The following is a 16,768-nucleotide window of genomic DNA, read 5'->3' on the forward strand; positions in this document are numbered from 1 at the left end:
GTGCATGGGGAGCTGCAGCAAGGGTATCCCATACTTTCTAGAGGATTCTGGGTTCCACAGGCCCTCCCGTTACAAGAGCAAAGGACAATAATCTGTTAGCTGAAAATTGTCCCACCTGCACTGTAGACTATTCCTTCCCTAATGCCTTCCATTTTTGCTGGTGTCATAGACCACAAACACTGGCCCCAGTCTTCTTTCGAAGTGGTATATTAGTTAAGAGGTTAATTTCTGTGGAGAAAAGGAAATGATCAGGACTCGTAAGCATTGGGGATTTTCCTTCATGTTGGCTTGGAAGTGCTTGTTATTACACTGCACTGATGAAATCTCCAACATGGCATAACTGACCATCACAAGTCCAAGCATCCTTTCTATAGCTGACAGAACACTGGTAACAGGCCTACCTTAAAGGTCAGCAGCTTTGTGGGGGGAGGGGGTGGGGTCTTTCGATGAGTGCAAACCATGCTAAGGTGGGTACTTCTGTGGGCTCGCTTCCGAGCTGCACTGTGGGCATCTATTGACACACACAGTGCTCCTCAGCCCCACTGCCCCACTGCCCCCTGCTTCCTTGTCACTGGATTTGATTGACAGCAACAGGAACCAATGATTTCAGAGTCCAGTTATGAAGGAAAGAGCGCAGTACAGCTGCTCTCGAGCACAGCACGGGACCAAGATCCAGCTTAGGTAAGTCTTTAGGGGGCCAGGGGGCAGGTGCAGGAACTCTCCTTGTCTCTGTCTCTTACCTTGGTGCCAACCCCTAGCCACCTGCCAGTACTACCCCCTGTAGAGAATACAGAACCAAGTAACATTTGTGGTGCTAAGTAATTTGTATGGAATTTGTCAATGCTAACAAGAAAAGCAGTAAAATAGATCCCCTGCAGCCACCAACAATAGACCCCCCCCCCCCCAATCTGCAACAGATTTCCCCAAGCAACAATGGGCTGCTTTCAACAATATACCCCTCCAACAACAATAGACCCCTGGCAGCAACATCAAATCTCCCTGCAGCCAGCATCAATAGACCCTCCACCAGCCAGCAACAATAGGCCCCCCCCTCCATAGTAGATCCCTAACACTGGATCCCCCACCAGCCAGTATCAATAGACCCTGCAGCACACCCAGAACTCCTTGCCATTACATACATTCAGTGCTGGAGGTACCTGACTGTTTTCCTGCTGAAAAAACGCTCTGGTTAAAACCACTTGCTTACTGGGCACATATACCCCCTTCCTGCCCAGGTGAAATTTCAGCTTCCAGCACTGTGTCGCTTTAACTGACAATTGCGACAAACTGACAAAGAGAACGGGATACAACCATTACATATCAGGAATATAAAAGGTAGGGGTAACATATTTGAATATAGGGGTTTTTGACCTAAAGAGTAGAAATTCAAGGTATAACTGCCTGATAAGATTGCCATTTTAGATCCTGCAACCTGATCCATGGTGGCAAATTCCATAGCCATATACTATTGTAGAGAATTTTCTTCTAGATGATCACTGGAAATGAAAAAAACGTTCATTCTTTCTAACCCTATGCAATACTAGTGACTTAATTTTTTTGTGAAAGCGAGTGCATTATTCATATACTGTATATAAGTAGTCAGAAATGCTCTGACTTTGACAATAAAACTTACAGAGGAGTTATGCTTTATGTTGTCACCTGTTGGCTACAAGTGGTACCGCCAACAGCTGTACTTTCCTTTCAGTAGCCTGTCTTCAGCTTTAACTGTCAAAACAATTGATGCAGCAGCTTGTGTCCTGTTCAGTAATTTCTCTAGTAGGGTCACATTGCAGCGAGGACTTGTTTAACTTAGTAGGTGAGAGGATGGTGCTTGCATATAATTGGAAGTCTATTTGTAAAACATTCCTTGGACCACACCTGGGCATTTGTATGACATGTTTTTTATTAAAAATAAAATGAAGCCTTACAATCACTTTAGGGAGGTGCTAGCTTACCATTATTACCATAATGCTGGTTCAATATATTGAAGGGAATGCAATAAAGGTAAAAATGTATTTTACTTTTTAGAAGCACTTTAAGTTCAGACTATGGGTTTGGCCCCCACAAAAAGTCAAATTTTCTCACATGGTCCCCTTAGGAAAATGTTTTGCCCACCCTTGCCTTGGATGATTGTCACAAGCATGTCTAAATATGTGCTTCCATATAACTGGGTTATTCCAGTGGAAGTCAAAACTATATAATTTACTGCTTTTTATAAAGCAATACAGTGTTATAATGTGCAGAATTGAGTTCAGCTTATTGGTTAACCTTCTACAACAGTCCCAATTTCTCATGTGGCTCCTTGGGTAAAAAATAACTGCCCACCCCTGCCTTGAACAATTGTCACAGGCATTTTTTCAGCCTGCACAAACAAATCTACCCTTCTTTTCTCTGAAATACAATTTTCCTATGATCGTCGGCTCCGTCTAGTGACTAAATGCAGTATATTTTCAGATTGAGATGTTTTGGAAAACAAATGCAGCATTTTGGCCACTAGATGGAGCTGACATATATAGGAAATAATCGTATTAGAGAAAATACAGGAACAAATTGTGTAGGCTCTAAAATGCTTGTGAAATTCGTCGAAGGTTAGTTTTATAACTACACCCCTAAAGGGCCTAAAGCATTCAGCTTTACAAGGTATTTGTAATAATTTAAGAAACTGCTACCCACCAGTTTAGTTTTTTAGTTTTTGTCATTGACAATCTAAGTAACAGAGTTTTTAATTCCCTTTTTAGATATATAAAAACACCAATGGTTATTGAATAACTCTGTTACTTAGTTGGAAAAGTGTCATTAATTAGCATTTAATGGCGCCACAAGCGCAATGTCCATTTATAGCTTTCTTTTTTTTGTGCGTTTCCTAAATATGGGCAAAAATGCTTAGGCTGGGTTCACTCTGTTTTGCGGAGTGGTTCGCAGCAGGTCGTCTGGTGCGTCTCTGTTCTCAAGTGAAGATTTTAGGCTTGAACTTGGACCTGGAACTGAGCCAAAGACACACAGGACCCTTCTGCAGTGTGAACTGGCTCCATTGAGAGCCGGTCACACTCTCCCGCATCCAATTCGCAGAAGTGTGAACCCAGCCTCATTTCTGTGCGTGTTCCAGAATGACTAACTCTGGTGTGAATGAAACCTAAACATGTTATATTTTAACTGTGTTGTGTCACATTTATTTACAAGCACACTTAGACATTTTAAATGGCTGTGTGTGTTTATAATTATTCAGACATTATTAATGGTTCTCGCTGCTGGAGAGTCATTTTCCACTGCTTGGAAATCCCATGTTTGCCCCTCCCACATGTTGAAGATGCGCATGTGCAATAATGGAGATGAGATTGTACTTGTTATTATGAGCAGAGCCTTCCTTAGCAAATACTGTATGGTCAACAGCGTGTGGGTGTAGTTTTAAATGTGGGTTTGTAATTATACTTGGTAGCAAAATAGAAGCTCATATCTGATACTGTTTGGGAAGCAGCATTTTGTCTCCTGGGAATCGGCGCTCATTTACGCTCAGTTCAGATAACATAAACGATGCCTATTATGGTGTGGCCTCTGATGAGAATTTAGGACTATAAAATTGCTGTAAAGCTTTGGCTCTACAAAGATTGGATATTCTATGTGAACTGTGGATCTTCACTGCTTTAGTCAAATATGGGACAAAGATAAAAATGTTTAATTTTATGATGCAAGACTGAGGTCTGACCAATAAGAAAAAACAATATTTTCTAGTGACAGCAATTGCTGGTATAGTTGCCAGCTGGTAAGCAATGAAAACCTCTCACGCTTACTTTTTGCTTTGTTTTTTATTGCCATCTTATTTACTGTATTAATACATAATACATAAATATATATCATGTATAGTTTTATCGCATTAACTTTCTCTGTGCTGTGAGCTGTTTAAAAATAATTCCTTACTCTAAACCAGGGGTCTCCAAACTTTCTAAACAAATGGCCAGTTTATAAACTTTAAGGGGGCCAGTCTGTGGCCAGTGGAAGTAGAAAATGACTTGGTGTCAGAGGGTGTAAACTGTTCCCCCATCTTTGTTATTAGGGGTAAGAATAGTGCCCCATCGTTGATGACCTTGTGAGTGATGATGTCCATCATTGGTATCACTGGGAGGAATAATGTCCTATTTTTGGTATCAGTAAGAGCCGGGTGGATTTGATTTAAATGAACTGTCATCTCTGTCCAGCAGCTTCTCCTCTGACCCACTGTTGACTCACCGACAGTCCCATTCATTAATGGGACGGCTGGTGATGTGGCAGTGACAAAACAAGGTGAGGAACGTGGCGGCAGCAGGTGAGTGGATACCCACTAACAGGCTCTGCCATGATGATGGATCTGAAATGACAGGTGCTCTTTAAATGTAAGGACTCATTCTCGCTGGTAGTTAGAATCTTTTAATATTTGCAAACAAAATGAAGGTTTCCTATTTAGAATAATAAGCTTTTAGCTTAGTAAAACCGTGATATCAGAACTGATTCAATCATACAGTTTGTAGTGTAGATTTGCAAAACAATGGCATAAAGTATTATTCCTGAACTTTGTTTTGATCTCAAAGTTACTGTAAAATTGTGTGAATGCATTAATGCAGTGCATGTTATCTCGGAGTATACAGCCTCATGCTACATAACTAAGCTCCATTTTGTGCTGAATAAACTAAATTATTAATGTATCTTAAATAGAAAACTGTTTGGATAGATTTTTACTTCAAAAGCATTTTTATTAAAATTTATTTAAGAAATGTTTAAAAAAAAAAAAAATTGTTATTGATTTATATTTCCCTAAGTGGAAGGAATTGTGCCCCATCACTGGTGTCATTAAGATGAATAATGCCCCATAATTGGTGTCTGTAGAAGGAATCTTCATAGGTTTCAGTGGGAGGGATAGTGTGGCAGGAACTATGGTCCATTGTTGATGACACTGGGGGGGAATAATACCCCAAGGGTCAGATAAAAGCAAGCAAAAGGCCACATCTGGCCCCCAGGCCGCAGTTTGGAGACCGCTGCTCAAAGCGAAAGGTATTGTATATTGTTAATGCGGTCATAGTGCTATTTTATAGCTAAATACAACAGATTAGTGTAACAAATTTTAAGTTGAATGCCTATTTTAGAGCCATCCTGTAGAAAGCTATGTGCTGCAAAAATGAGGTGAGAGTAGGCACTATACATATTACTATAAAACATGTGAATGGCCATTTCAAATAATGTTGCGTTTCTAAAAAAAAATCTTATTCATATATATCACAATATATCACATATATATATAATGCTTCACCAAGTGCAAACAAATGCATGCGTAAACAACATATGTGCAAACTCATGCTAGTGAAATCACAAACCAAAAAAGAGAAGAAAAAAATTGATTTTGTTGCCTTTAAATATATCCATAAATTGCACCAAAATTTGTGTCCGCAATGTTCACCATGCACAAGTTCTCTTAATTCCTTGTGATCATAAATGTGACTGTCACTCTCCAGTGCTACACCTGTGTTCTTCCCTTTCCCCTCACAAGTGCTTAGTCACTGGAATAATTTGACCTCTTATATTTGGATATTCACGTTTTTCAAACGAATGGCATCTGAAATGAGTGTTGTGCAATTTGTCATTCCCACCTTGGCGCTTTATATTTGTTTTTTTACTAGTATTGGTGGCAATCAGCAACTCTCTGTCCGTCGCCGCTGCCCGCCTCTCAGCCTGTCAAGTCTTATTCTCCGGGCCTGGCTACTACTGGGTGGGGAGCAGAGGAAGATCGCTCTGTCAGGGAATGCAAGGAGATAAGCAGGCAGGCGGCTGGCAGGGACTTGAGCCAAGGCAGAAGAACATGCGAGCGGAGCTGGATGGGCATGCACCCGAAACCGCAGATGTATTCCCTCCACTGCGCTTTTTTAATTCTGCACTGACTGTCTTTACCATTGCCCCAGCCCCTGTTCAAATCCAATCCGGGGACAGTGTACTCAATCTGGGGACTGTCCCCGGAAACCGGGAATGTCTGTTTACCCTATTCTAGTAGCTCAGCCGACATTCAGGAACATAAGCAGTTTCTTGCCACCCTTATTCACAATGTGCGATCAGCACTAATCTGGCCCCTCTAATGGCTCTTTCACACGAACATATCTGTTTTTCCGACAGATCCAGTCTTTTGGGGGATGTCTCTACCAGCTTTGCACATCTAGAGAATTTAATTTTTGCTCATTCTTCTGTGCAGAATAGCTCAAACTCTGTCAGATTGGGTGGAAAGCATATGTGAACAGCAGTTTTTAAGTCTTGCCACAGATTGAATTTAGGTCTGGACTTTGGTCTGGGTAGACTTGGGTCTGGACTTTGACCGGGCCATTCTACCACATGAATATGCTTTGATCTAAACTAGGGTTGTCCAGATACCGATACCAGTATCGGTATCGGGACCGATACCGAGTATTTGCGGGAGTACTCGTACTCGCGCAAATACCCCCGATACCTAAATAGAATACTTTCCCCCCCCCCGCCGCTGCCGCCGCATCGCGCCGCCGCATCGAGGGACATGGCTAGAGGGACATTGCTGCATATGTGAGGGACATGGCTAGAGGGACATTGCTGCATATGTGAGGGACATGGCTGCATATGTGAGGGACATGGCTAGTGGGACATTGCTGCATATGTGAGGGACATGGCTAGAGGGACATTGCTGCATATGTGAGGGACATGGCTAGAGGGACATTGCTGCATATGTGAGGGACATGGCTAGAGGGACATTGCTGCATATGTGAGGGACATGGCTAGAGGGACATTGCTGCATATGTGAGGGACATGGCTAGAGGGACATTGCTGCATATGTGAGGGACATGGCTAGAGGGACATTGCTGCATATGTGAGGGACATGGCTAGAGGGACATTGCTGCATATGTGAGGGACATGGCTAGAGGGACATGGCTGCATATGTGAGGGACATGGCTAGAGGGACATGGCTGCATATGTGAGGGACATGGCTAGAGGGACATGGCTGCATATGTGGGGGACATGGCTGCATATGGGGGGGACATGGCTGCATTTGGGGACACATTTAAAAAAAGTATCGGTATTCGGTATCGGCGACTACTTGAAAAAAAAGTATCGGTACTTGTACTCGGTCCTAAAAAAGTGGTATCGGGACAACCCTAATCTAAACCATTCCATTGCATCTCTGGCTGCATGTTTAGGGTCGTTGTCCTGCTGGAAGGTGAACCTCTGCCCCAGTCTCAAGTCCTTTTCAGACTATAACAGGTTTCTTCTAAGATTGTCCTATATTTGGCTCCATCCATCTTCCCATCAACTCTGACCAGCTTCCCTGTCCCTGCTGAACAAACACATCCCCACAACATAATGCTGCCACCACCATGTTTTACGGTGGGGATGGTGTGTTTAGGGTGATGTGCAGTGTTCGTTTTCTGCCACACATAGCGTTTTTGCTTTTAGACCAAAAGGTTACATTTTGGTCTCATCACCTTCTTCCACATGTTTGCTGTGTCCCCCACATGGCTTCTCACAAACTGCAAATGGGACTTCTTATGGCTTTCTTTCAACAATGACTTTCCTCTTGACACTCTTCCATAATGTCCAGATTTGCGGAGTGCACGACTTATGCGTACACACGATCATTTTTCAGGTTGTAAAAAACAAATGTAATTTAAAACGATCGTGTGTGGGCTTCAGAGCATTTTTCTGAAAAACGACCAAAACATTTTTGAACATGCTCTCTCTTCACGACGTTTTAACCATGTCGTTTTTTGAGTTGTAAAAATTATCGTGTGTGGGCTTTAACGACGTGAAAAACCTGCGCATGCTCAGAAGCAAGTTATGAGACAGGAGCGCTTGTTCTGATATAAAACTACTGTTCATAATGGGGATGGCACATTCATCACGCTGTAACAGACAGAAAAGCGCGAATCGTCTTTTATTAACCCAAAATCAGCTAAAGCAGCCCAAAGGGTGGCGTCATCTGCATGGAACTTCCCCTTTATAGTGCCGTCGTACGTCACCACGCTTTGCTAGAGCATTTTTTTTTCACGATCGTGTGTGGGCAACGCCGTTTTAATGATGAAGTTGAAAAAAACGTTTTTTCTAGAGCCTGAAAAACTTCGTTTTTTACAACCCGAAAAATGATCGTGTGTACTCGGTATAATAGTTGTCCTGTGGACAGATTTTCCCGTATGAGCTATGGATCAGACGCAAGTGAGGAAAAGCCAATTACCGGATTTTCCTCTTTACATCGTGATCAGCCGTGTCCAATCACGGCTGATCACGATGTAAAGAGTCTCCGTCAGAGAGACTCTTTACCTAGATCGGTGTTGCGGGGTGTCAGACTGACACCCCGCAACAATGATCGCCGCGATGCACGCCCCCAGGGGCGCGCATCGGCTCAATATCCTGAAGACGTCATATGACGTCCAGTCAGGATATTGAAACCACTTTGCCGCTGTCATTTTGCTATTTGGCGGGCGGCAAGTGGTTAAAGTTTGGAGGCCCCTGGTTTTAGTTGGATCTGAACGGATGCTGTTCATTTACATCCATTCCGTTTTATGTCTGTTTTAAGGCAAGTAACAATTTTTGTATATACTTACCTATGATTGATTTCTGCCTCAACTAAGGAAAATGGATGCAAAAATGGATGTAAACTAATGTTAACGGAACTGATTTACAAACTGATGTGAACTTACTTGAGCTAAACACGGATGTAAAAACTGACAATCAGTTTTTCCTTGGCTAAAACGTGACTGAACAGATGATGCCTGTGTAATAGAGACCCTAAAACAGAGCTTAATTTTCAGGCCAAAGCTGAATCAAGTAAAATAAGGGCAATTTAGTGACGTCCACGCCTAAAAACTGTTACTGCATATGTTGGGTGCTGTAAACAGTTTGTACATAAAACCAATTATGTCATTTGTCAGTGTAGTTGTGAAGTTGTTTTTGTGACAGCAGAAAGGAAGTCCCAGATATAACATACAAAATGGAAGGGGCACTTCCTCAGAAGATGCGGTCTGGGAGCACAGGACAATGTAAGGCAATTACCATTATTACCAGTGTACAATTGTGCTGCACAGTGATAGCAGGAGCAGCAGGAAATGCCTGACAAATGACATCCTCATATGGACACGATAAAAAAATAAAGACATTAATAATAGTGTTGAATAATTCTAGCGATCCTTTTTGATATTTTTATTTTGTGCAGAATGGTTACTTCATGCTGGGTTTTGTCTAGTAGTAGGGCAGTACTGGTAAATTGGTTCAACGGCATTTGTTTTCCATGCAACTCTTATGCCGCATACACACGATCGGAATTTCTGACAACAAATGTTCGATGGGTTCTCAAATTTCGAACGACATTCGGATATATATATATATATATATATATATATATATATATATATATATATATATATATATATATATATATATATATATATATATATATATAATTAGGGCTGCTACTGATTAAAATTTTTGTGTTCGATTAATCGGTTTTTTTAATCGATTAATCGACTAATTTCGATTAATTAACGCACATACAGATACAACTAAAGAAGGAAAATCACCGCTCAAGGTGGGTCTGCTATAGGGTCATACACAGGTGTAGGATTCCAAGGGTGCTGGCAGTGCACTAGGCAAGCATGGGCGTAAAATGAAGGATGGATGGCCGCACTCCAAACCAAACAGGTTGTCTTTATTTAAACGAACAGCAAAACATACCAGATCACAGCAACAGAAACAGGAGGATAACCGACGTTTCGCACTGACTTAGTGCTTATTCATGGCTATGAATGACTATTATCCATGAATAAGCACCAAGTCAGTGCGAAACGTCGGTTATCCTCCTGTTTCTGTTGCTGTGATCTGGTATGTTTTGCTGTTCGTTTAAATAAAGACAACCTGTTTGGTTTGGAGTGCGGCCATCCATCCTTCATTTTACGCCCATACAGATACAACTACTTTTAGCTGATCTCCTTGCATTGCAACTCTGCATTAGTCAGTGGTAAATGTGGTATACACTATATACAATCACTCGACACTAGTTGGTTTCCACAATCAATGACTTCCCCCCCCCATACCGTAATATCCACATCTGCCCCCAAACCGTAATATCCACATCTCCCCCCCCCCCCATACTGTAATATCCATATATCCCCCCCATACTGCAAGAATATACAAATCTGCCCCCCATACTGTAATATACACATCTGCCCCCCATACTGTAATTTACACATCTGCCCCCCATGCTGTAATTTACACATCTGCCCCCATGCTGTAATATACACATCTGCCCCCCATGCTGTAATATACACATCTGCCCCCCATGCTGTAATTTACACATCTGCCCCCCATGCTGTAATTTACACATCTGCCCCCCATGCTGTAATTTACACATCTGCCCCCCATGCTGTAATTTACACATCTGCCCCCCATGCTGTAATTTACACATCTGCCCCCCATGCTGTAATTTACACATCTGCCCCCCATGCTGTAATTTACACATCTGCCCCCATGCTGTAATTTACACATCTGCCCCCATGCTGTAATATACACATCTGCCTCCCATACTGCAAGAATATACACATCTGCCCCCATGTGTACATTACAGTATGGGGGCAGATGTGTATATTCTTGCAGTATGGGGGCAGATGTGTATATTACAGCATCTGCCCCCATGCTTTTATATACACACATCTGCCCCCATGCTTTTATATACACACATCTGCCCCCATGCTTTTATATACACACATCTGCCCCCATGCTTTTATACACACACATCTGCCCCCATGCTTTTATACACACACATCTGCCCCCATGCTTTTATACACACACATCTGCCCCCATGCTTTTATACACACACATCTGCCCCCATGCTTTTATACACACACACATCTGCCCCCATGCTTTTATATACACATCTGCCCCCATGCTTTTATATACACATCTGCCCCCATGCTTATACACATCTGCCCCCATGCTTATACACATCTGCCCCCATGCTTATACACATCTGCCCCCATGCTTATACACATCTGCCCCCATGCTTATACACATCTGCCCCCATGCTTATACACATCTGCCCCATGCTTATACACATCTGCCCCCATGCTTTAATATAAAGAATGGTTTGTTGTCATCTCTTACCTACATCAGGCAGACCCGTCGGCAGAGAGGCTGATGGACACGTGTGCGCGGGAACATAATACAAGCAGGGCGGGCGGGTGATGATGACGTCAGCGCGCCGCTACTTGGTTGCCGCCGGGTGGACCAAGATGGCTCCGGAGCTAGGCCGAAGCCGCGGCCTTTCCTATCGGCGAGACCGCGGAGCTCACTCCGCGGTTCGTCGATCAAAATAATTTTAGTCGATTAAAGAAATTAACGATTAATCGAATGGACACGTGTCCATCAGCCTCTCTGCCGACGGGTCTGCCTGATGTAGGTAAGAGATGACAACAAACCATTCTTTATATTAAAGCATGGGGGCAGATGTGTATAAGCATGGGGGCAGATGTGTATAATCGTTTGCTTCTAAACGGTTGTCTATACATGTATGTATGCATGTAGGGCTTATCTCTTAAAAAGTGTTATTTTCTAATACATGTTACCTCCAGATATCCTGTGCAGAGACTGGGAAAAATTGTAGCTCAATGTCCTTCGAGGAGTCCTTAAAGTGTGATTAAACATGAAACCAAAAATGTACAGTACTGTGCAAAAGTTTTAGGCAGGAGTGAAGAAATGCTGTGAAGTAAGAATGCTTTCAAAAATTAAATATTTTCAATGTTTATCAATTTACAAAATGCGAACAGAAGCAGAATCAAAATCAATATTTGGTTTGACTACCCTTCGGCTTCAAACCAGCATTAATTCTTACTATTGCACACTTTGTACACTTGCACAAAGTCATGAATTTTGTAGGATAAAGGTGAGGTGTATGATTATTATGCCAAGCAGGTGCCAATGATCATCAATTTCATATGTAGGTTGAAACTTAGTCATCAACTGAAACAGAAATTGTGTAGGAGGCTTAAAATTGGGTGAGGAAAAGCCAAACTCTGCTACTAAGGTTAAGTTGCTGAAGACCGTTTCATGTCACAGGTGATACACCATGGCAAGACTGAGCACAGCAACAAGACACAAGGTAGTTATACTGCATCAACAATGTTTCCCCCAGGCAAATATTTCAAAGCAGTGTGGGAGCTTTAAAACGTGCTGTTCAAGCTCTTTTGAAGAAGCATAAAAAATGGGCAACTCCGAGTACAGTAGATGCAGTGGTCGGGTAACAAAACAATTCAGCAGATGGACACATCATGCTTACTTCCCTTCAACATTGGAAAATGTCCAGCAGTGCCATCAGCGCACAACTGGTGGAAACCAGTGGAACCCATCCACAGAAGTCTGATGGCCAGAAGTGGTCTTTATGGAAACATTGTGGCCAAAAAGCCATATCTCCGATATGAGAGCAAGGCTAACCAACTCAACTATAGACAAAAACATAGGAACTGGGATGCAGAAAAATGGCAGCAGGTGCAGTGCACTGATGAGTCAAAATTGTAAATAGTTGGCTGTAGCAGGAGGCTGTTTGTTTACTGAAGGGCTGGAGAGCAGTACACTAATGAGTGTCTGTAGGCAACAGTGAAGCATGGTGGAGGTTCCTTGCAAGTTTGGGGCTGCATTTCTGCAAATGGAGTTGTAGATTTGGTCAGGATCAATGGTGTCCTTAATGCTAAGAAATACAGGCAGATACTTAACCATCATGCCAAACCTTTAGGGGATCGTGTGATTGGCCCCAAATGTATTCTGCAACAGGACAAAAAACTCAAGCAATCTATATTTGGTACAATGAAGGACAAGGGGTCCTAAAAGGCAGTGGCGGTGCGTCCATAAGGTGTGCATGAGCACCACCCCCTCTCTCCTGACACTGCTCTATCACCATAGATAGATTCATGAATCTATGGTCACCGCTGCCACCCCATATTCAGGTACCCGACCCCTTTTTGGGCGCCGGGCACCTGAATTACAGCACAAGGTATTTTTTGGAAGAACCTGATTAGAGCCATAGTCTCTAATAGGCGTCCAAAAAGGTGAACAGCGGGCGCCATGCTGGGCGCTTGCAGTTCACTCAGCGTTGTGTTAGGAAAGTGAATGAATATTTGCTTTCCTAACCCTGAACTGCCTCTTGGCCAATCAGGTGCTCGGGTCTGTTACCCGTCACCTGATTGGCTGAAACAGGCGTTGTGATTAGACGACTGATGGAGAGGACGGGAGAAGACCTCGAGGAGCGTGCAGGACACCGCCGCGCCATGACCAGCTGCCCCACCGAGACAGGTAATTGCCGGGCGTGGGATGCACACTGGCAGCATTTGATGGGCACAGTGTCAGCAATTGATGGGCATGCTGGCAGCAATTGATGGGTACAGTGGCTCCGTTTGGCACAGTGGCGGCAATTTATGGGTACAGTGACTGCATTTGACAGACAGAGTGTCTGCATTTGATAGCACAGTGTCTGCATTTGATAGCACAGTGTCTGCATTTGATGGCACAGTGTCTGCATTTGATGGCACAGTGTCTGCATTTGATGGCACAGTGTCTGCATTTGATGGCACAGTGTCTGCATTTGATGGCACAGTGTCTGCATTTGATGGCACAGTGTCTGCATTTGATGGCACAGTGTCTGCATTTGATGGCACAGTGTCTGCATTTGATAGCACAGTGTCTGCATTTGATAGCACAGTGTCTGCATTTGATAGCACAGTGTCTGCGCTTGATGGGCACAGTGGCTGGGCTTGATGGACACAGTGGCTGCAATTGATGTTGTTTTTTTTAGTTTGTTCGCGCCCACCAAAAATTTTGAGCACCAGCCGCCACTGCTGAAAGGGATGGTTTGGCCCCCACAGAGCCCTGAATCATTGAGTTTGTCTAGGATTACATGAAGAGATGGAAGGGATTTGAGGCGGCCTACATCTACAGAAAATCTGTGGTTAGTTTTTAAAGATGTTTGGAACAGCGTACCTGCAAGTTCCTTCAAAAACTGTTTTTTAAATTTTTCTCCTCCTAGCAGTGAGAGAAAGATGCAATATACTGCATATTTCTCTCTCTATTCAGGAGAACTAAACCACAGGGTGAGCTGTACAGTGACTGATCACTGTAATAGTCTCTGAATGGCTATCGCAGCGATCGGATGATCGGGAGCTCATACTCTTGGTTCCCAATCGTTGTCACAAGACCCAGGGCTCTTGTTGAGTGCCTGGTCTCTGTTCTGAGGAGAGCGCTGTGCTTCTTAGAACCCTCCTATCACAAACCCATATACATATATGCAGCTTTCAGTGAGGCCCACATATATGTTTACAGTCCACAGCAAGAGATTAAGGGTAATTTCGCACTATGCGTTTTTCCTGTGTTTTTTACCTTGCAAGAAAAATGGTTCCCTTTAAATCCTATGGGACTCTTCACACCACTGTGCTGCTGGTGCGATTGTGTTTTGAAAAGCCCTGCATGCTGCATTTTTGGTACCTTTCAAAACTACACCAAAAACGCAGCTCTCCATTGAAATGAACAACAAACATGACACACATTTTCATTTTTGGTGCGTTTATTTGAGTGTCCATTTTTCACAGGTGCAGGCAACTAGAAAACTCAACAGAAATTATTTTTTTTACAGAAATTTTGCTACAGAGCACTGTGAAAGTAGACTAATGCAGGATAGATTGTTTGTTAATAAATAATATGTGGTTTAAAAAGTATAGTTCTGTCTGTCTAGTTGCTTGTCTTGTTTAAGGTGTGCAAATTTAACATTTTTTTTTTTTACATTAAATGACTATGCATGTTCAAGTAAAATGCATTTATTTTTGTTCATCCTTTTTTATTTTAGACTTCTTTTGTCTTATACATTGTTACATTTTATCTTTAGGCGCTTGTGGAGCATGGGTACAACTGCCAGTGCAGCTCAACAGCCAGCGCCAATAGTGCCCCCCAGTGACAGCATCCAAGGAAATGGCAGTGGAAGTTCAAGTGGAGAAGACAGAAACAGCCTAAGTATTCATTCATTCCAGACAACGGGCATGCACAACAAAGCAAAATCCATCATCACCAATAAAGTGGCCCCTGTAGTTATAACGTGAGTATGGAATTAAGTTGCTTTACATTGAGTTCCATGCCAGAAATTGTAGTCTGGTAAGGATTTTACTAGTGAGATGATCGTTGAACATACTTTCCAAAGAGTACATGGGCGTCCACTGAAATTTTTTCAGGGAGGGGCGATTTGGCAGCGGCGATACACAGTCGCATTTAACCCTTTCTTCAAACGCCAGCGGGAATTAAACGTGCCCCACTAGTGGCCGAATAGCGCAGCTAAAACGATGGTAAAGCGTCACTTTTTAGCGGCGCTTTACTGATAACGCGGCCAGCTGGCAGTTTGAAATAGATCTTGAGATAATTCATCTTCACTCCCTGCCCATATAAATATAGCCTAGAGAATGTACAGACCCCCCTTCAGCACAGATGGACCTCCCATTCAGCACAGACCCCCCCCTTCAGCACAAATGGACCCCCCCCATTCAGCACAAACCCCCCTTCAGCACAGATGGACCCCCCTCCCCCATCCCATTCAGTACCTCGGATCAGCCATCACCACAGCACAGTCACAGCAGGTTCCCTCCCCCTGTGTACACATAAACACTGGAGGGGGGGTGGCTTCACTCTGCTCGCTGTGCCTGTGTGACATCCAGCCCGGGACCGCTCAGACAGCCCGCAGCCGCAAAACTCAACACCTTCTCGATTTTCCAGGGGGGGTCAATTGCCCCCCCTTGCCCTATGGAGCGGACGCCCATGAAAGCGTATATATATTTTTATAAAGCTGGTTAGCAATGCCTGCTTCCATGTTTCTCATATGACAGGTGTGCTTTCAATGCAAACTAAAGTCTTTTTATTTGAATGCATAGTGCCAGCCAAATTTGATAGCTACACATGCACAGCCAAAAAACAAACGCCCGAGTATCTGTAATACAGCTGCTTTGCCTTGGCAGTCTTCACTCACTTGACTGTATATCACCGTTGAAGCTTGTTCTTGCTGCCCATGTTTTCATGCATTTTGTTGTGTTTTTTAACTCAGAGAAAATAAATGGACAAAGGAAAACCAATTGTTTTCTCTGGCACCCACTTTCTGCATTGCAGTGCTGGGGAGAAGGCCTACATGCTGCATTTACAGTTGTGCTCATTTTTCAGAGAATATGAATGATAACACAAAAAACTTTCTATTACTCATGGTTAGTGTTTGGCTGACGCCGTTTATTATCAATCAACTGCGTTTTACTCTTTTTTTTTTTTTTTTTTAATCCTAATCCCAACAGAAACTACCCAAATTACCCTGATCAAAGGTTTATATACCCTGGTGATTTTGGCCTGATAACATGCACACAAGTTGACACAAATGGGTATTTAAGATAACCATCCTAACCTGTGATGTGTTTGCTTGTAAAAGGTGTGCATAAAAGGTCAATGAGTTTCTGGACTCCTGACAGACCCTTGCATCTTTCATCCAGTGCTGCACTGACGTTTCTGGATTCTGAATCATGGAGAAAGCAAAAGAATTGTCATAGGATCTGTGGGAAAAGGTAGTTGAGCTGTATAAAACAGGAAAGCGGTATAAAAAGATATTCAAGGAATTGAGAATGCCAATCGGCAGTGTTCAAACTCTAATCAAAAAGTGGAAAATTAGCCACAGCTGCTAGGAAAATTGTTCTGGCTGCATAGAAAAAAAAAAAAAAAATAACTTCAGGTGAAATAC

The 16,768-nt window shown here is 42.9% G+C and overlaps 1 protein-coding gene across 4 annotated transcripts in view; it reads left to right on the plus strand.

The window, feature by feature from the left end:
- PALD1 (phosphatase domain containing paladin 1) overlaps nt 1–16,768 on the plus strand; it is a 315,649-nt gene that overhangs the window by 125,182 nt on the left and 173,699 nt on the right. For all 4 annotated transcript variants that reach the window (XM_040362326.1, XM_040362325.1, XM_040362327.1 and 1 more), the window contains one exon: nt 14,894–15,100. In XM_040362326.1, coding sequence (XP_040218260.1) covers nt 14,894–15,100 — 207 coding nt within the window. The remainder of the gene's footprint in view (nt 1–14,893; nt 15,101–16,768) is intronic.

The sequence above is a fragment of the Rana temporaria genome, chromosome 8 (assembly GCF_905171775.1).
Source record: "Rana temporaria chromosome 8, aRanTem1.1, whole genome shotgun sequence".
In the NCBI taxonomy this organism is placed as follows: Eukaryota; Metazoa; Chordata; class Amphibia; order Anura; family Ranidae; genus Rana; species Rana temporaria.